The 22742-nt window shown below is 40.2% G+C and overlaps 1 protein-coding gene across 2 annotated transcripts in view; it reads left to right on the top strand.

The window, feature by feature from the left end:
• Positions 1-19178, top strand: part of Iars1 (isoleucyl-tRNA synthetase 1) — a 62602-nt gene extending 43424 nt beyond the window's left edge. For both annotated transcript variants that reach the window (XM_047526405.1, XM_047526404.1), the window contains 13 exons: positions 275-352; positions 1256-1377; positions 1797-1899; positions 1992-2075; positions 4062-4236; positions 6463-6575; positions 8519-8614; positions 9510-9686; positions 10499-10604; positions 12816-12941; positions 13645-13788; positions 14880-15032; positions 19073-19178. In XM_047526405.1, coding sequence (XP_047382361.1) covers positions 275-352; positions 1256-1377; positions 1797-1899; positions 1992-2075; positions 4062-4236; positions 6463-6575; positions 8519-8614; positions 9510-9686; positions 10499-10604; positions 12816-12941; positions 13645-13788; positions 14880-15032; positions 19073-19155 — 1560 coding nt within the window. In that variant the 3' untranslated portion in view covers positions 19156-19178. The remainder of the gene's footprint in view (positions 1-274; positions 353-1255; positions 1378-1796; positions 1900-1991; positions 2076-4061; positions 4237-6462; positions 6576-8518; positions 8615-9509; positions 9687-10498; positions 10605-12815; positions 12942-13644; positions 13789-14879; positions 15033-19072) is intronic.
• Positions 19179-22742: the final 3564 nt, after the last annotated feature.

Genomic DNA, 22742 nt, shown 5'->3' with positions numbered 1-22742 from the left:
GTTGGCCTCAAACTTGTGATCTTCCTGCCTCAGCCTCCCGAGTTGCCTTTGCACCTGGCTCTTTTCTTATTGTCTTTATTTTTCCCAACAATGAATGGATAATGGATGGTGTGACCTGGGTGGCCAGTGGTTGTGGCCATCTCTCCTTCTACCTCGGGTCCTCTCTGCTATCTGCTCTTTGCTCTGCAAATTGCCTCTTTTAATAGACATTTCATCTGTTTTTATGATAAAACACTTTTTATTAACAGTTTAATGTTTATTTTTTATTCACTAGGGAGAAAATGGGATGGAGGATTGTGTTATGGCCCTGGAAACCTTGTTTAGTGTCCTGCTTTCTCTGTGCAGACTGATGGTGAGATTCCTAAAACCAGCCTGTGGGTCACATGTGGTGCCCTTGCTGCAGTGTCTTCAGCTTGTATCGGTTTGGTATAGAAGTATTGAAACAGCTATCTCTAGTTCCTTTTCAGAAATCTTACTAGTTCATATATTTTAAATAAGGGCTAAGAAATACTGTATTCTTATAGTCACTGGCAGTGCAGCACAAGTCAGAAATCTTGCATCTAGTCCAAGATCTGTACCTTATCTTAATGTGGAGTGCCATAATTGTAACCAGGAGGTTCCTGAACTCATCTAATTGAACAAATACATCACAAACAACATTATCAAATTACCGTTCAGAGAAAAATGTGCAGGTGATTGAAACATGTGTTCCTACCAGTTTAAATATTAATTAAATAATATACAATAAGAAGCCTTCAGCTTTGATTCCCTGTATCCCGTTCTCCTACTGCAGTATAATGTTATAGTCTTCCCATTCATTCTGCACTATTCACCATAGGAGAATCTACCTTGTGCAAAGCCCTGGGTGTCTGGTGCTTTCCATGTCTGACTTTATTCACCAGGATGCTGCAAAGCAGATGGTGTTTCCCCAGTTACAGATGAGGTTTCTGAGATTTGGGATATTCAGTCTCTGTGCATATTGACTTGATCAATTCTTGGTCACAGGCTCCTGATTTTGTTTGTTTGTTTGACATCTCCCAGAAATTTAGGGGTATTTTGGGTTCTGCTGACTCTAACCCTTCTCTGTGCTTCATAGATAGGAGGTCCTTTCTCTTTCACAGAGTGTCTTTAGTAACTTATGCCCACATCTCTGCATGCTACTGTGTCATTCTCTAAAACGTTTAATTGCTCTTTCTCGGTGTGAGATCAGTTGTTGATATATATGAATGACATGATGTTCTTTGTCCTCATACAGGCTCCTTACACACCATTCCTCACTGAATTGATGTACCAGAATCTAAAGGTGCTGGTTGACCCTGCTTCTGTCCAGGACAAAGACACCCTCAGCATTCACTACCTCATGTTGCCCCGTGTTCGGTAGGAATCAAATGCAGATAAGCCCTTCCTAGGCCAGAGCATATGGTGGCCCAAGCTCCCAGGGAAGGAATGGGAAGAGCAGGCATTTCCCTCGCCCAGCCCCACTGTGCCCCTCTTCCCTAAGCTGAGGGAAGTTGCTCCTCAAGCTGCAGAATGGGGCCCACCTCCCTAAGCAGTAGGAGAGAGATGCTCTGTGTAGAACCCATCTGCAGAGCTGTGGCAGTATGTGGACACACCCCTCAGGACACCTGAGGAGCTCACTGTGCCCACTAATGCAGGACCAGGTGCTCTCCTTCCCTGGGTGCCTCACCAAGAGACTCCCTTCTCTAGCCTGACCCTCCTTCCTCTCTTAAGTATGCCTATTTTGGATTTGCACCTCTAAGTCTAATTTCTTTCATTTTTCTGCTTCTACTAATCAGAGAAGAATTAATTGACAAGAAAACTGAGAGTGCAGTATCTAGAATGCAGTCTGTGATTGAACTTGGACGAGTCATCCGAGACCGCAAAACTATTCCAATAAAGGTTTGAAATTTTATTTACATTTTACATGGGATTGCTTTCTTAATATAGAGTACTGGCTACTTAATGAACTTTTTTCTCCTGTTTCCTCCTAGTACCCTTTGAAAGAAATTGTGGTTATTCATCAGGATCCAGAAGCTCTTAATGATATCAAGTCTTTGGAGAAGTATATCCTTGAGGTAAGACAAATGAGTCTTCTGTTTTGGATCCAGACAGAGTGTTTTTCTTTGAGAAGATGATTTTGATGAATATTCTTCCATGAGTGTTCCTTTTGTAAGTCAGTGTATATGTAACAAATACAAAGATTTATGAAATTTTTCAGTTTGCATGGAATCATCTTGAGTTTTCATAACATAATTTTAATTCTTTAAAAAATATTTTAGGATCAATGAATTTCTTTACTTTTCATTTTTTCCCCAAAAGTGCTTTTTGATAATTAACAAAGAACTTTTGTTCCTTCAATTGATGAAAGTATCAAATGACCACATACTGGTCATGAATGGTTGAAGCACTACTAGCATAGCACACACCTAGTATAAGATTGGCCTGTCTCCACCCCTTCTGTTTCTGGACTCCCACTTCCCCTCTTGTGAATGTTCCTAGGATTTTACACATGTAAACACACTTGTGAACACATGTAAACACATGCTTATACTCACATACATATAAGTTATTTGGGTTTATTTATACATACATAAGATTATATATGTGGCCTTTAACTTTCTTTTTTACTGTAGTGTATCTTTAATAGTCATATGGTGTTCATTTCCTAGATGCTTCATAATTTAGTTATTACTCTCCTGTTGCATTGGGTTTCTTAGTATACACAAGGTTTTATGTTTATCTTTTTGCACATTTCAGTGTATGGATATTGTTGGACAGACTTCAGAAGTGAAGTTTTAGGGTCAAAAATATAAACTATGTCACTTATTCTCTCAAAGAAGTTTATTCCATTATAAAAGCAAATATGGGGCTGGGGTGTAACTCAGTGGTAGAGTTCCTGTTTAACTTGCAGTAGACCCTGCATTCAGTTCTCCACACCACAAGAAGTATATGTATACTTTTTATATATATTTTCTTTCTAATGCTGGGATTCAAACCCAGGGCCTTGTACATGCTAGCCAAACTCACTACCACTAAACTACATACTCAGCCCCTTTTTTTTTTTTTTATTTCCATCTTTCACAGGTAATGTTTGAATGTATTACTGTAGAAAATATTAACTTCTATATTTGATTTTGAGTTGCTTAAGAATTCCTGTATTAAAAATGAAAAAATTAGATTTTTAATTCTGTAATTAATGCCTCTAGATATGCATTAAAGTAGAATTTTTTAAAAATAAATTATGTTGATCACTTATGATAAGATTGATATGACTGAATGTAATGTCATGACTGGATACACTCGTTATTTGCCTCAGTCTGTCGTCACGTTACCTCATTTTCACCTCTGTACCGTCTGCTATACCGCAGCATTCCCTACTGCATTGGTAATCTATAACTAGCATGGTGGAAGCATGAAATGCTATATGATTAGATGATTTTTCTCGTTAACTGATAGTTAATTGTGGTTCTTCAAAATTGCATGTGCAAAGTTTACCCCTGAGAGATGGAGTTTATGTTTCTTACCTGACATCCTCTCTCAGTTATATTTAGCTATCTTGATTGATCTTAACAAGAAGCATTTTTTCATAAATATAGAGTCTATAACCATCACCACAATTTTAGAACATTGTCATCATCCTGAAAAGAAACCGAGTATTCATCAAAACATTCACAAGCCTTTTTCCACTTGAGCTCTGACCATTCTCTTGGCAACCACTGTTCTATTTTTCTATCGCTGAATTTGTCTGCTCAGGACATTTCACATAAGTGGAGTCATTTATTTTGTAATCATTTGTGTCTGACTTATTTCATTTAGCATTATGTTTTCATGGTTCATCATGTCGTAGCATGTATTAGTACTTCCTTTCTTCATACTGCTAAATAAATCTCCATTACACAGACACACCATTTATCCATTCACAGCTGATGGACGTTTGGATCATTTCTACTTTTTGGCTCTTACGGATAGTCCTGCTGTGGACATTTGTTTACATATCTTTTTCAAGCGAACATTTGTTTTCATTTCTTTCATGTTTATTTTCACTTGGGTACTAATTATAGGAACTGAATGTTCGAAAAGTTACACTGTCTACAGATAAAAATAAGTATGGCGTTCGGCTAAGGGCAGAACCCGATCACATGGTCCTGGGGAAGCGTCTGAAAGGAGCCTTTAAAGCCGTGATGATGGCCATCAAGCAGCTGGACAGCGAGGAGCTGGAGCAGTTCCAGAAGAGTGGTGGGTGTCTGCTCAGGTGGGGCTGCATTTCCCTCATGTCTTCAGGCCAAGGGTTGTTTTATACTTAGGCTCCTGTTGGACTTTGACCTTCACATCCTTTTCTTAAATAAAAAGTTTTTCCAGTTCATAAGAAAAGATTATTATAAATAATTCTGATGATTTAGAAAGGCAATTAAAATGACCCCTAGCCTACACTCATCCCTGTAACTAAGAGACAGGTACCTACTGGCTGAGTTTAATACACAGCTTGTACTTGTGCACTGCTAAGGTTCTGGCTTCTTTCTACCAGTTACATGTAGTCATAGAATCACAGCCTTAATGGAGATCACATTAAAATTTTAAATTTCTCATTCTTCACTTTTATGTATTTCAACATTTTATGTATTTTGGCAGTTTATTCCCCACATTATAACTTTGAATTTGCACTTTACGTTATCAACATTTTATGTATTTATATATAGAAATGCCGTTTCATTAGCTGCATAATTTTCCTTCATATGCATACTTGATGCTGTTACCATTCTTTTGTTTTTGGTGCTTTAGGTTGTTTCCATTCTATTAATAGTACAAATAATGTTGCAGTGAATATTTTTGCATGTGATTGTTTCATAGAATTGATTCCTTTAGGTGAGATAACTAGATAGAAATTACTGAATCAAATGGATCAGGTTACCATTGAATTCTGCAAATCCCTCTGAGGCCCCGGAAGACCTTCCTCCTTGTGAGAGAGAACAGAGCAACATCTGGATGCTTCATGACCAGGGAGTGGTGTTCCCCAGGAGCATCCAGATGTTGCTTGGGGAGGAAAAAAGGACAACTTCTGGAGGTGTCAGAAGGAAGACTGGGAAAGGGTCAAAAGAAGAGATCGCAGTGTCTGTACAGGAAAGGAATTAGCAATGAGGTTTGGAGCTTCTTGTTAAGGAGAGGTGGGTAGAACTTATCACCAATGAGTTCTACCTACCCTTACACTAAGATTTCTATATCTTCATCTCTTATGTGGGCAAACTTGGATTTGTTCATTTAGGAAATATATTTTAAAACCCAGTATAGTGTGGAATAAAACACTCTGTCTTCACTCTCATGGTTCTGACAGATACTAAAGATTTATAAAAATGATTTTAATAAATGTTGTGAAGGAAGAATATGGGGTAATGTTAGAACATGTTGCCAGGAGGCCCAGTTAACTTATGGGGCTAGGGAAGAAACCTCAGCCCACTCTCCCCTCCCCACTAAAGAGTGTTTAAGAGTGCCCAGAAATTTGAAGCCCTGCTGTGATTATAATCGTACTCAGTCTGAATGTGGCTGCTTGACATCCTTCAGCTCTCCTGGGACACATGTTGTTTGTTATTAGGTTCACCTAAAGTTGAAAATCATAAGCTCAGAGATGTCTGGAGCAGAGATTTAAGGACTCAGGAATAAGATGAGTAGTTATGGAAATTGGGGGAGTCTATAAGATTCCACAGTTTTTATTTGGAATTAATAAAACACAATAGGTTAGCAACCAAAACTTGAGTCACGCATTCCTAATTCAACTCAGAATATTAAATTGGAAGATGCTGTTTCATCAGCCTTCAAGTCGCCCATCTAGGTCATTTGGCCTAGTAGCCATTACATTAGAAATTCCTGAAGTGCACCTTCCTTTAAACGAAAGCCTATCATTTCTGAACTGTAGTTTCTGAATGAACTGTTCTGCACTGATGGAAAGCAGAAGAGTTTTCAGAACACAGGGACCTAAAGTAGAACTGACGGCCTAGCGCCTAAAGCCCAGGAAGATCACAAGAGAGCACAGGGGCTTCCCTGATGGTGGGACTGCCATCAGCACCTGTCCACACCCTCTTCTGCCAGCCCTGGACAGATCCGCTGCACAGTTCTTCAACTGTCCATCTCAATTCACCCACACCACACCCTGCCAGCAGCTAGTGAGGGTAGCTCTAAAGACTCCTTTCACCATCTGCTCCTTGCTTAGATGGGCACCTGTCACCTCGTGGTGTACCCCTTTCGCTTTTGACCTGGAACGTATGGTGCTGACTTAACTTCCTCAGGGCAACATAGTGTATTCTAAAGAAAGCTTGTCACATCCATGGCTGTAACCGTGGTAGGAGTCAGGGGCAGTAACATCTCACCTCTGCAGCTCTGCTGCTTGAAATTTTCATCAAAAGGGGCACAGCGCACTAGTGGCCAGGCAACTGGAAGAGGAGGGATTGATGGGGTCTTCTTCTCCTTCAGGGAGCATTGTCGTGGAAGGCCATGAATTGCATGAGGAGGACATCCGTCTCATGTACACCTTCGATCAGGCCACAGGTGGGACTGCACAGTTTGAAGCCCACTCAGATGCTCAGGTATTTTTCTGTTTCCCAGAAGGTTCTTTACAAAGAGATGAGAACACGAGGAAGTATTTTGCAGTTTGTCTCAAGGCAAAATAAACCAGCTATTCGCTTTAGATTGGCTTTGTTAAACTTCTCTATGGTAGACCCTTACATGTACATTTGTTGAATGAATGCATAAATCAGCATTTTGTGGTTACTCCTTGTGAGAAATTCTAAAATGTTGAATTGCACAAAAATAAACTCTACAAGGGTTAGACAAGTCACTCATGACACAAGAAAAGGAAATCTTTTTCTAGAACAGATTATACATAAACATAGGACTTATTGTGGCATTTGTACGTGCTCATAATGTAATGTGGTCATTTCATTCCCCTGTACTTCTCTTCCCCTCCTTGCGCCCTCCCCAATGCCCTTCCTCTATTCCATTGGTCCCCTTCAGTTTTCATGAGATTCCTCCCTCCTCCCCACCCCACCCCTTTTTTTTCTCTCCAGTTTTTTCTCCAGTTTCCACACATGAAAGAAAATATATGACACTGGACTTTCTGAGTCTGGTTTATTTTATTTAACAAAATGCTCTCGAGCCAAATTTTGATATCTACCTGGATAAGTTCTCAGGTGGAAATAAGTTCAGAGAAGCCCCATCCCACAATTGGGTGGGGGTGGCGGTCCTTAGGAAGCTCTCCATGAAGAGAATGTACAGGCTGTTTTGGATTCTGGGTCACTGTTTTTATTATGATTGAACAGAGAGTCTCTCTCCCCAGTCCTGACTCGCTTCTCCAAACTGGAAGATCTCCATGGGGCCAGGGGTTGTGGGGGATATTTCTGGAGCCCACCTATGCCTCACACCAGGTACAGGGGGAGGTGGAGCATCATTTTCATAAAAAGAAGGCCAGCCTTCTCAAGCCTTTACACAGAGATTGAGTTCAACATGTACCAGTCTCCACATGACAGTGGCAAGGAGTCAGAGATGACATGGCCAGAAGGAAGGCAGGAACAGTTTCTAAGCGGTAAGAGTAGGCTGTCCTTCCTGGTAACAGCACAACAGGGGCCTGGAAAGTTGTCCCTACTTAAAGAAGCGTCCTCTGCGATGCCTTTTAATTTCTTGACATGGTTCACATGCAATGGGCTGCATCCATTTCTAGCTGTACCCCTTTGGTCTTGTGATTTAAGGCAAGTTTGTGATTGAGTTTTCTCCATGCTAAATGGGATGATTCCTAATTTACAAGGACTTTATAGAGTATACTTTGCCCTATAATGTGCTCTGTAATATAAGGGTTGTCATTATTACTGCATTATAATCAAAAACTTTCAAAACAGATGAGATAGGAACTAAGCTTAGGAAAAAATTAAGTCATATAAAAAGTATTGCAGTCCATTCTAGAATTCATGTTTTGAATCATACTGACAAACTGAAGGATCATCAGTGGTCACAGATGAAGAAAATTGCCTGGAGTTGGCTGCTTGGAGACCTCAGGCCACTCATTTTTGGTATAAAACTTTACTGTTCTGGGGGGCCATCATGATTGTTGGTTGTAATTATTAGGAGAATTGATACTATTTACTAGATGGCCCAAATGCAGAGTCACATGAAGTACTTGTGAAAGAGGGTCTCACATCATCGCCTATAAGCAGCACCCTACAAAGAATTAAAAGCTGCACCTTTCTCCAGAGGTGGAGGGTAGCTGTTTACAAAGAAGTAATGGTGAAGGAACTTGATTAATTTTATTTCCTTTGCTCAGTAAAGTGAATAAATAGTGTTGCATCATGGCTGAGAATTCAGTTTTTACATTTTTTTTAAGCTGGTGCTGAGGATCAAACCCAGGTCCTTGTACATACTAGACAAATGCTCTACCTCTCAGCTATACCAGGAGTTAGTGTTAAGCAGCATTTTGCTGAGTTTGAAAGACATGTTCTTCCCTACTTGATTGTCATGTTGTGCACTGTTCCTTCTACAGGCTTTGGTTCTCTTGGATGTCACCCCTGACCAGGCAATGGTGGATGAGGGAATGGCTCGGGAAGTCATCAATCGCATCCAGAAACTTCGAAAGAAGGTCAGTTTGTCAGGTCAAGGAGAAGCTGCTGTTTTATTTACCTGTGTTTGTTTTATTTGGTTGTTGACAAGGACCAGAGAGGCATGTAGTATAAATTATGCTGATGGATTAATGATAATGAATCTGTCATCCATTGTCCATTCAGATTGTAGTCCGCAGGGAAAACAGGCCTCTTTCCCTACTTACTTACTCACTCTCAGCCTGGATATGGTTCTTTTTATTTCTCTGACCAGGAATTTTCAGCCAGCCTATGCCCCTTACCATTGGGTTTCCACAAAGTCATCTGGATAGATTGCTTCCTGGCTGCAGAAAGTAACCAGAGATGACAGTGAGTGTCTCTGAGGAAGGTAGACCTGCAATCAGTGTAGAGGGCTCCTAGCACAGAGGAGAGATTTGGGGCCTGGACAAGTGGGATGGTTTTTCCTCATTCGGGAACTAAGGAAGGCACAGAGCCCATTGCCTGCAGAGCAGAGGGGCCACCAAACCTAGTGAGAGAGTCAGAAAACTCTTACCCCAAGGAGGCATCAACATTTAGGGGGCCTCCCATACATCTTCCTCCCTAGCCAGGTGTCTGAGGTCTGTGCCTCTCAGAGGAGACAGGAGTCTTCATACACACCCTCCCAGTTCAGAGCTTTTTGAGTGGGTTCTCAGTCATTTCTTTGTTTCAATATTCATGTGGGGCTGATTGTGCCAGGAAGACACCATCCTGTCTTCCAAAGAACAGGCAAAGGACAGCAAAGCAAATCATGCATTTACAGTATAGTTCATCCCAAGGAGGCATGCCCTTCCCCTCCATGGTGATTCGGTGTGGCATTGTCAGGACTTATTTGACAGTACCTTAAGTTTTGGTTAACAGAATGTGCTTCCTTTTAAAATTTTCTGTGTCTGCTTTCAGTGTAATCTGGTTCCAACTGATGAAATAACAGTCTATTATAATGCAACTTCTGAAGGACGGTACCTGAATAATGTTATTGAAAGCCACACAGAATTCATATTTGCCACCATAAAAGCTCCCTTGAAACCATATCCAGTTCCTACATCAGATAAAATCCTTATTCAAGAAAAAACACAGGTGAGTTCTGAGTTCTGTTGAACTACTAGAAGATTTCAGATTCGGTTTTACTTACATTTATGTAGTCACATCTTGAACTTCTGGCCCCCAGTAGAGGTCTTACTCTGAATGGTAGTGGGTGGGGTCAGAGAGGAATCCAGAAGAGATGAAGGGGAGGGAAGCAGAACTGTTCTCACCAGGTTCTCTTGGGGAAATAGCCAGGAGGGTATGTGAGATCTGCCAGGAAATTAAATGGCTACATAGGTCTATTTTGTCTAAAACTAGAAAATTTTATATTATAGATTTTGGTAATTATCATTAGAAGTAAGCAACAATTAACTTGAAAAGCATTTACCTTTTTTTTTTTAATAGCATTTAACTTTTATGCTAGTGGTTGTGCATTAAATTACAATATCATTTCCTGTTGTTACATTTAGGAATTTTAGATATAACCATAAAGTCTGATACTAAGATAGAAGATCCTGGCTCCTTAATTCAGAATTAAATCATTTATAATATATCTCATTTATTTATTCAGTCATTTTCTCTTCATCTCATTCCTACTTTATCTGGGACAAATAGGACAGGCAAGGAGGGGCTAAAAGTGGCACTTGTCTTTTCAGTGGAGTGAGTTGCATTATAATTTCACTAGTCGACTTTTAAATGAGCATCTATTATTTATATTATCTGAAAGAAAGATTTACATTCTTAATAGAACAGGAATAAAGGAGGAAAGGATTAGGAATACTTTCTTTTTTAAGAGCCATTGTTCTTGTTAAGAAGCAGTGATGGTGTGGCATGCTGCAGTTAATCACATGTTCTCATTTGCTCAGTTAAAGGGGTCTGAATTGGAAATCACACTGACCAAAGGATCATCCCTGCCTGGCCCCGCTTGTGCATATGTCAACCTTAACATTTGTGCAAATGGCAGTGAACAAGGTAGGAGGAGATTAAGTCCATGGCTCATAAGGCATTATTTAAACCTTTGGGAATCTTTAGGCTCTCAGAAGGGAATTGGTAAAATCAGATAACTTTTTAATTAACCCAAAGTGATCCATTAAAGTAAATGATGGACTTGCACTTACAGGAAAATGGACATGTTTTTCCCAATTCCTCCCATTAAATACATCAAAATACCCAGTACATTCTATACCAAAGCAAACATAAAACTGTCAAAGGTAGAGGGAAGGAAGCAGACCAGCTCGGAATGTTGAAACAGAGCAGCATGATAGTGGTGACTTCCCTGGATTTTCTTTGTTTGCCTCATATATCTCAAAAGTAGGGCTTAAAAAGTTGGCAACCTAGAAATGCCAACAAGTGCCCACACACACACACACAAAAAAAAACCAATAGTCTTCCTTTCTCTAGACAAAGGACTAGGAGATGGGCAGTGTAGCAAGACAGGTTTTGTTTTTCATTTCAAGATGACATCGAAAGCACTGCCCATAAAAGGGAAAATTCATAAGTTGAACTTCATCAGTATTGAAAAGATTTTCCTTGCAAAAGATACATGAAAAGAATGGAAAACAAGTGGTAGATTGGGAGACTTTTATGAACAACACATCCAACAAAGGACATATCTAAAATGTAGAAGTCTTAACACCCAACAGTAAAAATACAATCCAATTATAAAAAGAGGGAAGGGTATATACCTTTTTGAAGAGAATATGCTGCTGATGAAAATTTTAACCTCATTAGCCTTTAAGGAAATGCAAATTAAAGCCCCAGTGAGGTTTTACTACACACCTATTAAATTGACTAAAATAAAAGCTATTAGGGATGCAGAGGAACTAGATCTCATGCATTGCTGGGGAAATGTAAAATGGTACACCACTCTGAGAAAGGGTTTGGCAGTGTCTTTTAGAAACTAAGCATGAGCTTTCCATGATGACTCAGCAGTCGCACTGGTAGGTATTTATCCGAGTGAACTGAAAATGTGTTTACCAGATAATCTCTTTGTGGATATAGCCAAACACATAGTAGCCAAAACCAGGATGCTCTTCAGCAGGTAAAATGGTAAAGTGCGACACATCCATACCACAGAACACTGGTCAGCAGTAAAAAGGAACAACCATTAATTAGCACTGCAACTTATTTTAATCTTTTAGAGATTGATGCTGGCTAAAAAAAAGTCTCCAAAATTCTATCCTGTATGACTGTGCTCTTGAAATGGAAACATTAAAAAGAAGACTTATTTGCTAAGAGTTATGGAGCCATTAGGAAAGCATATCAAAAGAAAAACGAGGCCGGACCTGGTGGCGTGCACCTCTAATCGCAGCGGCTCAGGAGGCTGAGGCTGGAGGATCGAGAGTTCAAAGCCAGCCTCAGCAATGGCAAGGCACTAAGCAATTCAGTGAGACCCTGTCTCTAAATAAATACACAATAGGGCTGGGAACTTGACTTAGTGGTCAAGTGCCCCTGAGTCCAATTCCAAGCACCAAAAAAAAAAAAGGAAACACAAGGGTCCTTGTGATGACAGACTGTTGTGCGTCTTAATGGTGGTGATGGGTACAGGATCGACACCAGTATTAAAACCACATAGAACTAAACACACACACCCCAATCAGTGAAGTGAAACTGAGGAAATCTGAACAGGATTTTAGGAGTGCATCAAGGAGTACATTTTTGTTAATACCCTGATTGTAATACTGTAGTATTGTTACCTTTGAGAGGAACTCCTAGTAATACCCTTGGCATTTCTGTTATTTCCTGTAACTTCATGAAAATATAATTGCCTTAAAGTAAAATGATTAAATAAATCAGTAAATAAATATCTGTAATTGAATCTCTATCTAGGATACATCAACATCAGGGCCACTTAAGGGTATTTTTTTTTAAGGTAATGATCAGATAGTATTTTTAACCACTCTGTACCTTGGGCATTTACAAATGACACAAAATGAAAATGGGTTATAAATACAAGGGTTTGAATCTAGAAGAAGATGAAAACAATAGAATCTCATCCCTTGACCATATCTACTGAGGATTTCCAAAACATGTACTAAGTAGATAGAAAAAGTGTATACTTCAGAAAAAGAGAAAAGAAATATTAGGGCTTACGTCCCTTATATACCTTGACTTTTCCACTAACTTTAGCACTTTATTTTTAAGTCTTATTTTTCTGAGGATCTTATTTTTGTGGCTTTTTAGGTGGAGTTTTGCTTCTGGAAAATCCAAAAGGCGATAATAGGTTGGACCTTTTAAAGCTAAAGAGTGTTGTTACTAGCATTTTTGGTGTTAAAAATACAGAGCTGTCTGTCTTCCATGGTGAAACAGGTATGTGGAGAAAGAATGGTCGTCCTGTGACACTACTAAACCTTGGCGCTTTTCTTGATTTGGAGTCAGCAGCTCTTCTGCAGGCTGCAGTGTCTCTCTGCCCGTCGTTGGGATGCTACTGAAAACCATGGGCCTATCAGGAGGCCCAGGGCCTAATCCTAATCCTACCCAACTCCCCACATGCTAGATTTCAGGTTTCAGAGACCGCCCTGGGGAGTTGTAACTTTGTTTAATGTAATCTTACTAAATCCAGGCACTAGGATACAGTTTTAAAGAATTACCTTTTTTTGCTGATTTGAAGTATCATTTTTCAAATGTAAGCTTTTCTTGGTGAAGTTTGAGATTCTGATATAGGAGGAAATCTTAAGAGAAGCCACATTATAACGGAAATTTTGCTCTGTGTTTTAATTCATATTATTATGCCATTTACTTTTCAATATTAAGATTCCTACTGTTTTGGGGACTGGGGGATGTAGCTCAGTAGTAGAATGCTTGCCTAGCATGCACAAGAACCTCAGTTCCATTCCCAGTACATAACAAAAAAAAAAGATTTTCTACCCTTTAGATGTCATTAAAGCCTGGTTATAGACAAGGCAATGTCTTTTAATAATAAATTAAATGGAAAGCATCACTACAAAAAGATAAATGATAATTTAATAGTGAAGTAAGAAAAAGTGAATGACTTCAGAATTGTTATTTTTAGAAATACAAAACCAAACCGACTTAATGAGTCTTAGTGGGAAAACACTTTGTGTGACTGCGGGATCCGTTCCCTCTCCTGTCAACAGCCCTAGTTCTCTTCTCTGTGAATATATCAACCTGCAGCTCCTGAATGCAGAACCACAAGGTACGTGCCTCCCCGGGCAGTCAGACTGTGGGGTGTTGGGTGTTAAATTCCCCTGGGTTCAAATCTCTGACTCCAAACAGTGATTTTGAAGTGTGGACTCCCCAGCTGCTTCCGGGAGCGCAGCAGGGTTTTGTTTGTTTTCACTTTTGTTTTTAAAGTGTGTTTATGTAGAAAGCCTTTATCTATCTGGTATGGTCAGAAAATGAAATAAATAGGCTAGGTAAAAATGACAAATAATGAAACAGTTGTTGAAATCCCAGAATATTTTATTTTGTAATTTTACCTTTTTTCCCTTGGTGAGTATTCTGAAAGTTTGTATGCCTCCATGCCTTAATCAAGAATCTAGATTGATATCTATTTTTTCCTGGTATTATGGCACATTTGCAATAAATCACTAGGTCAGTCTTGAAGCAGGACAAGGAACTTTATTTGGGGGCGGCCAAAGGGCAGCGACTAATTCGTCTCTGCACACTTCAACCCCCACCAGGGGTAAAGCATGTCTTTTATAGCCCAAAACCACAAGCCAAGTAGGTCAAAATAACCTGAGTCAGAGTATATTACACAAGAGTAAAAGATAACATCTTGAGAGAAACTTTATTTTTCTTTATCTTTTTCTTATGTTACATACTGCCAAACAGAATGTACTGAGCATGAGAAGCAGGATATGGGAGCCACAGGTGTGGGCTTTTGAACAGGAGGGGGCTCTTCTTATACAAAATGGAACCTCAGTGTAATGTGGAGTCTGTTTGGCCAAGACACGTGTCATCTGGCCCACAGCACTGTATGTTAGGATCCTCATTATATACATTTTTACTGAAGTCTTTTGGTTCTTCACTTGACTACACATTACTGAATCTCTCTTCCCCAAGCTGCTGACTTTTATGTAAGTGAGTTTTTCTTTTCCCCTGTTCTTTCACCTCTGGGAACTGTCTAGGGCTGATTGTATAGATTGTCCAGCTGCTAAACGCCTGCTCTTGTGCCTGCTGCTGGCCCTGGGAGCCATCAGTGCCACCCATTAGAGCTACCCACAGTCACTGCCTTGTTAGAGGGTGAGCGCTCAGGAGTTAACCCAGCTTGTTTTCCTTCTGTAGAATGTTTAATGGGAACCGTGGGCACCCTCCTGCTTGAAAACCCACTTGGGCAGAATGGACTCACCCACCAAGGTCTTCTGTATGAGGCAGCCAAGGTGTTTGGCCTTCGGAGCAGGAAGCTAAAGTTGTTTCTGAATGAGACTCAAACGCACGGTGAGGGGTTACAGACCATAATTTTTTTTTTTTCATTGAAAGTTGATATTAATGCCATGAACCATTGATAAATGATGTGTATGAGAGATAGTACTTTTTTTTTTTTTGCTATTTCTTTAGAAACTAACTACAATATAATTTTTAGAAGTAATCATTGAAAGGGTAATTACTTTTTGCTCTGAAAATAATTTACAATTACAGATTTCTAGATAAATTAGCATATTTTCTGACCTAAAAATTGTTCTTTGCCCCCAGAGTCAAAATTATCACATTGTAAAATACTATCCTGAGGGAAACTTATAACTCTCATTACAGTCACTTACCTCCCTTTTCAGTCTGTGAGGCATGCTCACATCCTTTTGTAACGTGAAGAGCTAGCTCGGCAGGTGGCACCCATTAATGGAGGAAACAAAATCAGGACAGCGACTTCCACAGGCTGATGTCCAGCAGCAGCATGTTTTCTCCCCTCACCCTCTTCTGTCGTGTCAGTGTCCGTGATACTTTTGTTAGCTTCTCGTTGACATGGCAGCCCTCCCTGGAGATCAGTCTTACAGTCCTGCCCAGCACATCCACTTTACGGTGGGTGCCCCTGAAGTCACTCCCCCAGACAACTTCCCCTGCAGGATCTCTTTTTTCTGTTCACGGCCATCCTTCTCACCGTCCTTGCTCAAAATTCTTTACCCTTCCATCCTCTTACTTACAAAGTTAAGCCGGGACTTGGGGACTTTTCAAATCAGGGTTTAAGTCTTTTAGCACTTGTGCAAAGTTGCCAGGCGACGTGTGTTCCAGAGGGACCTCGCGTGCACTCTTTAGTGTTCTCTCCCTGGAACTGTGACGAGACATGTTCAGTACCCGCCACCCTGCCCCTCTCTTATGTGTTCATATTTTCCCTCTGAAGAGAGGGAATGAATGCCACAGTCCGGTTGATTTCAGCTGATTTATTCTTGCTCTTCCCTGATAAGGTATTTTTTTCTTCTGGATTCTTTCAAGATTTTCTCCATTGTCTTTTGATTTTCTGCAGTTTCACTATATGTCTCAAGTGTATAGATTTTTTGATAGAATTTATTCTTTGTTTCCTTTATAGTGCTTTGATTTGATTCCCAGCATTTCATTTTTAAACATTCTTTATTAATTTCCATCTTTCTGCTATGTTACTGATTTGTTTTGCCTATTTTGTTTCTGCCGAAGCTCAATTTTGAGGAGCCCTTCTCTAGTTCCTTGGCGACACCGTTCACCCAGACTGTCTTTCAGCTCAGTTGTTTGGGCCACAGAGAGTGTTAAGAAAGTTGAGGCCGTCGTGCCCGGGACCAGACTCTCTAGAGTCTGCCATCAGGTCCCAGAGAGGGCTGAGTGAGTTGTGCTTCCTGTGCTGGCTTCCTGGGCCATCACAGTGAAGTACCACTCACTGAGTGGCCTAAGACAGCAGAAGTTTATTCTTCCACAGTTCTGAAGCCTGAAATCAAGGTATCAGTGAAGCTATACTCCCCAAAGGCTTCTGGTGGAAGCTGAAAGCATTCCTTGTAGCCCCGTCACTCCAGCCTCCACCTCCTTGGTGACATTGCTTCCTTCCCTTCTATTTCCTCTTTTTTCCAAATAAGGTTACATTCACAGCTTCTGGGAATTTAGAATGTGGGTAAGTAGTTGGGGAGGCCATTATTAAACACAATGCATTCTCCCCCCACCCTGACCTTTGGTGAAAAGTCTTATTCATATTTACCCCTTAGCTGTGTAGACCAAGAGATTTTTCTAATCTCACTTTCACAGACTTGAGTGCAAAAAAAATTAAGCCAATAGAAACCACCATAAAATCCTAATGAACTGTAAATCCTTATTTTCTCTTGGGTTCCTCTTTCCATCCTTCTAATAAAAAGTGGCCAACTGTACTTTTAGATTTATTTTCAGTAACTTTCCCTTGTTCCTCCTCTCGACTAGTTCAGGGTGTTGTCATCCATTGAAATCGCCCATCTACCGTCTATATTCTTCCATCAAAATTCTCTTCGTGAACATTCCTGCCTTGATGCCATTCCCCACTCAAGAGTCCCCAAGGTCCCCACTGCCTTATACTTCAGGAACTTTAGCTTGGCACACAAGATCCTTCATGTTCTGGTCCTTGCCTCCCTTTCCAGTTTCGTCCTTGAGTCTTTCCCTCTCTGAGGAGGCTGTTTTTACTCTCCCTCCAACACACATGGCTCTTTCACTGGTGCAGTGGTAAGAATTGTCTGCAGGACATGTGACGTCCTGTCATGTCTTACCTCCTTTTCCTTAGCCCTCAAACCCATCGGTCACCAGGTGCTCCTCAGCACCACGTTTATTTCTGAACTTGAGTTCTTAAGTGTAGAAAGTAGAAGTGATCTAAATAATTGAGATTGTTCAAGGGTAGAATCATGTCTGTATGAATTAAATATTTATAATACTACTGTGATTCATATAACCAGAGATCTTACCTGTATTGTCCTACTACATTGCTTTTCTCTGAGGTTAGCTAGGCAGAAGTTTAGTAGCTAAGAGCATAAGGGTTAAGTGACTCACTCAAGCTTATCAGAAAGCTGGGATTTCTTACAGTATAGTACCTCTTTCAGTCCAGTATCTATAGTCTTTTTCATCATAATTTGCCCTTTAAATTTTTTTCATAAAATATCAATGATTTAGCCAATTAGACCACAAAATGCTTAGAATTTAGAAACTCTTCAGTGTCTTTTTGTTTCTTCCCCTAGACTCTAAACATCATCTCCGGATCCTGTCATTATCATTAAGGAAACAGCTTAGATGGTATTTTCACATCCAGGGTTGCCTGCTAGGACATCAACTATTTTTAGAGAAAGCTGGTCTTTCCTTTTTTAAATCAGATCTCACTTTGTCTCAGAGGCAAAATGTGTGACAGTAGGCAAATAACTTCTAAAATTTTTCTTTTCCCTTTTTTTTCTGTAGTTAGTATGTCTTAATAAATTAAATTTTTATTATACTCTTAGATGCACAAAGGTTTCATCATTGGCCATACTTTGGCATGATCCCTTCAGTCTTTGGTAACTTCTTGCTTTCTAAGATACTAACGTGTCCTAGGTCTGTCGTGAAACCCTGCTTGCCCATGCCTGGAAACGGATGCTGTTCCCAGTATGGAGAGTTTTATTTATGAACCACGCCTGGGCTACTGCTTCTAGGCCTTTTCTGATGGTGTGGGAAATATGTGTTTATGAGGGAAAAAAGCATCTTGGGCAGTAAGATGTAGTATGGCAGAGTAAGTCACGCTGTTAAATGAGGGAGTAGTCCTTTGGATGTTTCCAGTAGTTTGCCCCAAACTTATTCCAACTGCAAGGAGGTAAGGTTCCAACTGTGAACTCAGAGTGAAGAATCTGCATAAGACCACCACCACTTCTGGCATCAACTATGACTTCCAGAGGGGTAGGGGGCATCCCCAATCACCCCAGGTTTGGTAATTTGCTGAAAGGACTCAGTGAAGTTATTACACCCATGAATTGTTATCAGGGGAAGGATACAAATTAGAACCAGCCAAAGGAAGAGGTTAATGGTAGAATCTTATAGGGGTTCAAATGAAGGTTCCAGGTCCTCTTCTCCCCCTGCAGTAATGATCAGTGTTGCCTCCTTCTCGTGACCATACACAGTATTACCCACCAGGGAAGCTCACCAGAGCTGTGGTGTCAGTTTTTATTGAGGTTTCATTACGTAGGCATGATTGATTCATTGCTCCCACAGCTGAGTGGTTTCTATATCACCTGATACTGTGTGACTCAGTCCCCACCCTGCATCATACAGTTGGTCTTTCTGGTGTGGCCAACTCTACCATGAGTTATTAACATCAACTGTTGTGTGTAGCGATGTGCCCACAATGAGTAACAAAGACACTCCTAATAGGAAGTGTCAAGGATTTAAAGGATCCCCTTAGGAGCAGGAACAAAGGTCAAATCTTACTTAGGATGAAGCCATATTTCTTACTATATAACCCATTAACATTTTTTTAAATGTGTTACTTACCCATAATAGGTAGAATATTGATTTTTAAAAATTTTTTTTTTCCATTCTAGAAATTACAGAAGACATCCCCATGAAGACTTTGAATATGAAGACGGTGTATGTTTCCGTATTGCCAACAACTGCAGACTTCTAATATTTAATTATCATTGTGCTTCAGTAAGCCTTTCCCTGACTTGTGTCCATCCCCTATATGTGTGTACACACGGACATGTTGAAGATAATTCCTTCAGGTGCATGTCTGATAGGCTGCTTGGGGCCTAAAATTCAAATGGGATTAATTAATTGACTTCAGACCTCACATAATATTCACACTTAACCTTAAATACCTATGCAGTCATGTTAGGGGAAGGTCATATTACCTCAGCACCACAAAGTTTATAGTTTATTTCTCTACTTGATTTCTTCAGTTACAGAAAGTAGAAGTGATTTAAATGGCACAGTATATATACACATGTACATCATTTTAAGGCCTTTTAAAACTGATTTGAGTCCTCTTAACAAAATGAAGATGTCATATATTTCTGCTACCTGGATTTTCCTGGGTAATTTGATGGAATATTTTAAGTTTTAGTAAATCAAACAAACCCTTGATTTTGTTTGATTTTGACTTTTGATTTGTTTGTTTCAGTTAACAAACCCTCTATCAGATACATTTGTTAGAAATGATTCATTCTCCTATGATTTAATGAAACTTGACTTGTAATCTTTTAAACATATAAAAACTTAATTGTGACTTCTGTATTAATACAGTGAATTATATACGTAAATATCACCTGTTCCCAAAACGCTGGCTGACAGTTTGAGTCCTCAAAGAAGCAGTTGCCAAGACAAAATTAGATGCACAAGTATATATCCGCAGAAACATAAATAAAGGATGACAGGAAGAGAGAAGAGGCATAGGTGAGAGACCTTCATACTACAGTGTGGGCCCAATAGCTGTAAAGAAAGAAAAGGAAGGGCAAGTAGAAAAGGCCCGGACTGCAGGCAGCTCTGAGATAGTGTAGTCAGGCCAACGCAGAGTCACCGAGGAAGGACTCCTGTCATCAGAGATTTGAATTTGGTGTAAATGGCCAGACTTTGTGCCCCTTGCCTTGCTGAGTTGGTGTCTAGGAGCAGCCGGAGGGATCGCTGCCTTGGCACAAGTGCCTTGGTGGATCCCACAGCACAGCAGCCAGAAGCTATCAGCCAGCTCAGTCCACATCATACTCTTTTGAAGGACGATCTGAATGACACATCTCAATGAGTGCTACAACAAATGCACTCAAACAAACCACAGAGTTGGAGAAATCAGAAGAAACAACAGCCAGAATTTGGGGAACTAGAAAGCAGATAGATAGGCATTAACCAACTTGGTAGACCCAACAAAACCCAATTTTAAATAGGCAACAAAGGGACTGAGAGATTTATTTATAGCTCAGAATCCTCAGCCACTTACCTCTGGGACTAAGGATAAAGGCAAGGCATGAAAATAGGGAAGCGTGCGTGAATAGTAGGGCTTCTCCCTGCCTCCACACTGCTAGACGGCTCTCTACACCCCCACAGTTGGCATGTGGAGTTCCTCTGGAGAGAGCAAGAGTGTATTAGTCAGCTTCTCATCACTATGACCAAAATACCTGACATAACCTAAAGGAGGAAAAGTTTATTTTAGCTCAGTTTCAGAGGTTTTAGTCCAAGGCAGAAATATTGTGGCAGAAGTGTGTGCTAGAGGAAAGCTACCCAGCTCATAGCAGCTGGAAAGGAGAAAGAGGAAGAACCAGAGATAAGAGGCACCCTTCCAGGGCCTGGCCCCAACACTGCCTCACATAATCCATTCAGCTATCAGTGGATTAATCCACTGACGAGATCAGAGCCCCCACGATTCAGTCACTCCTCAAAAGCCGACCTCTTGGACATTGCTGCACTGGGAACCAAGTTTTCAACACACGAGACCTTGGGAGACATTCCAAATCCAAACCATAACACAAAGTGAACCTGGATGGTGGAAATTAGTAAGTTGAAGACAGGGGTATTTTGCAAGTTTGGAAGATTCCCCAAACCAATCCTCAGGTTAGATAATTCCCTAGAAGGATTCAGATCTAACTGAAAGCAGCTGTGTTCATGGTCATAATAATTACCTGACAAACAACTTAAAGGAAGAAGATTTATTTTGACTCACTGTGTCAGAGCTTTTGGGACCATAGTCAACTGGTTCCAAAGCAGGAACATCTTGCAGAAGGGCCAAGTTAAAATTAAGCAAAGGAGGAGATGCAAAGGGCAGAATTTAGGAGAAGTACCAAGCATTTCTGTTGACCTATCCCCAGGGTCAGAATACATGACTGGCTTCAATGTGTGTCTGTACAAAAGGTAATGTTAATCAGAGAAGTTCACCCAAGCTTTAGAATACAGAGTCATTATGGGGGCTTTATCAACTACACCTGATTGATTGTCCACACTGAGACAGACTGTCTCAGTCTCTAGGTCAGCTGATACTCCATGACCGAAAGCCTCTGCCTTGATATATTTCTGATGTAATTACACCCTGCACTCCACCCTCTCCTCAGACTATCCAATATGACCCAAATCCCCAGGCAAAAACAAGCCTTCTAGCATAACATTCCAAAGATAAGGCCACATTGCGTTCTATACTGTACTGCAATGGGAACAAGATTTATGTGGCTTTATATATACTGCCTACTAAAATAAGAAAATTGTAAAAATACTGACACCAGGGATTAGCCAATTATTCACTGACCAACCTACAATTAAGTTGAAATTGTCGATGACTGCCAATATTCTTATTTCAGTTTTGTAGGTCCTGGGTTAGCTTTCTGTTACTATAAAAATACTTGAGATAATCAACTTATAAAGAGGAAAGTTTTATTTTGGTTCACAACTTTGGCAGTTTCCATTCATTCTTGGTTGGACTGTTGCTTTGGGGCCTGTGGCAAGGCTACACATCATGGCAGGAAATGCATGGTGGAGCAAATCCTTTTCCTTTTTAGTTACCTCTTGACTGGGAGATAGGAAAAGGAAGAGGCTGGGGGTCCCACAGTCCCCTTTCAAAGGCACACCCCCAGTGACCAGAAGACTGCCCACTGGGCCTCACCTCTTGATATTTCCACCACCTCCCAATAGTGCTAAGCCTTTAACACATGGCTCTGCAGGTGCCCTTTAGGATCCAAACAACAGCAACCCCAATTCTTATTTATGAGACTCCCTCTAAAATGACCAGATTTCTAATGAAATCTTCTATTATGAAAGAAATGTCAAATGAATGGCAATGAGAAGAAAATTACCCCTGCCAACTTTTAGATATGAAAGGTAAGGTTTTACATCTATAAAATAAAAACAGATGCTACAAAACATGGAAATCTCAGAGAAGATATTCCCTTTGACTTAAAATATAATAGCAGAAATGAAAAAAAAACTAGCAGAATCATTGGAAAATGATACTAAGAAAATTTTCCAATGCTAGAATAATTGAAGATGGAAAGTAGGAGAGAAGAGAAATTATTCAGTCCAGGAGGTCCAATATCCAAATCATAGGAACTCCAGAAAGAATGAAGAATTTCTTAAGTCAGGTAATCATAAATAATGTAAAATTTCACTAGATGTAAAAGACAAGTAACCAAATGGTAAGGTATCTTCAAGTGCCTAGCACACTGCATAAAAATACATTCCAAGGCATATAGCTGGAATTTCAGAACATAAAGAAGGAAAAATAAAACAGGATATATATGA

Source organism: Sciurus carolinensis, chromosome 15 (genome assembly GCF_902686445.1).
Source record: "Sciurus carolinensis chromosome 15, mSciCar1.2, whole genome shotgun sequence".
In the NCBI taxonomy this organism is placed as follows: Eukaryota; Metazoa; Chordata; class Mammalia; order Rodentia; family Sciuridae; genus Sciurus; species Sciurus carolinensis.
The sequence above is the reverse complement of the archived record's forward strand: the minus strand, read 5'-3'. Positions and strand labels throughout refer to the sequence as shown.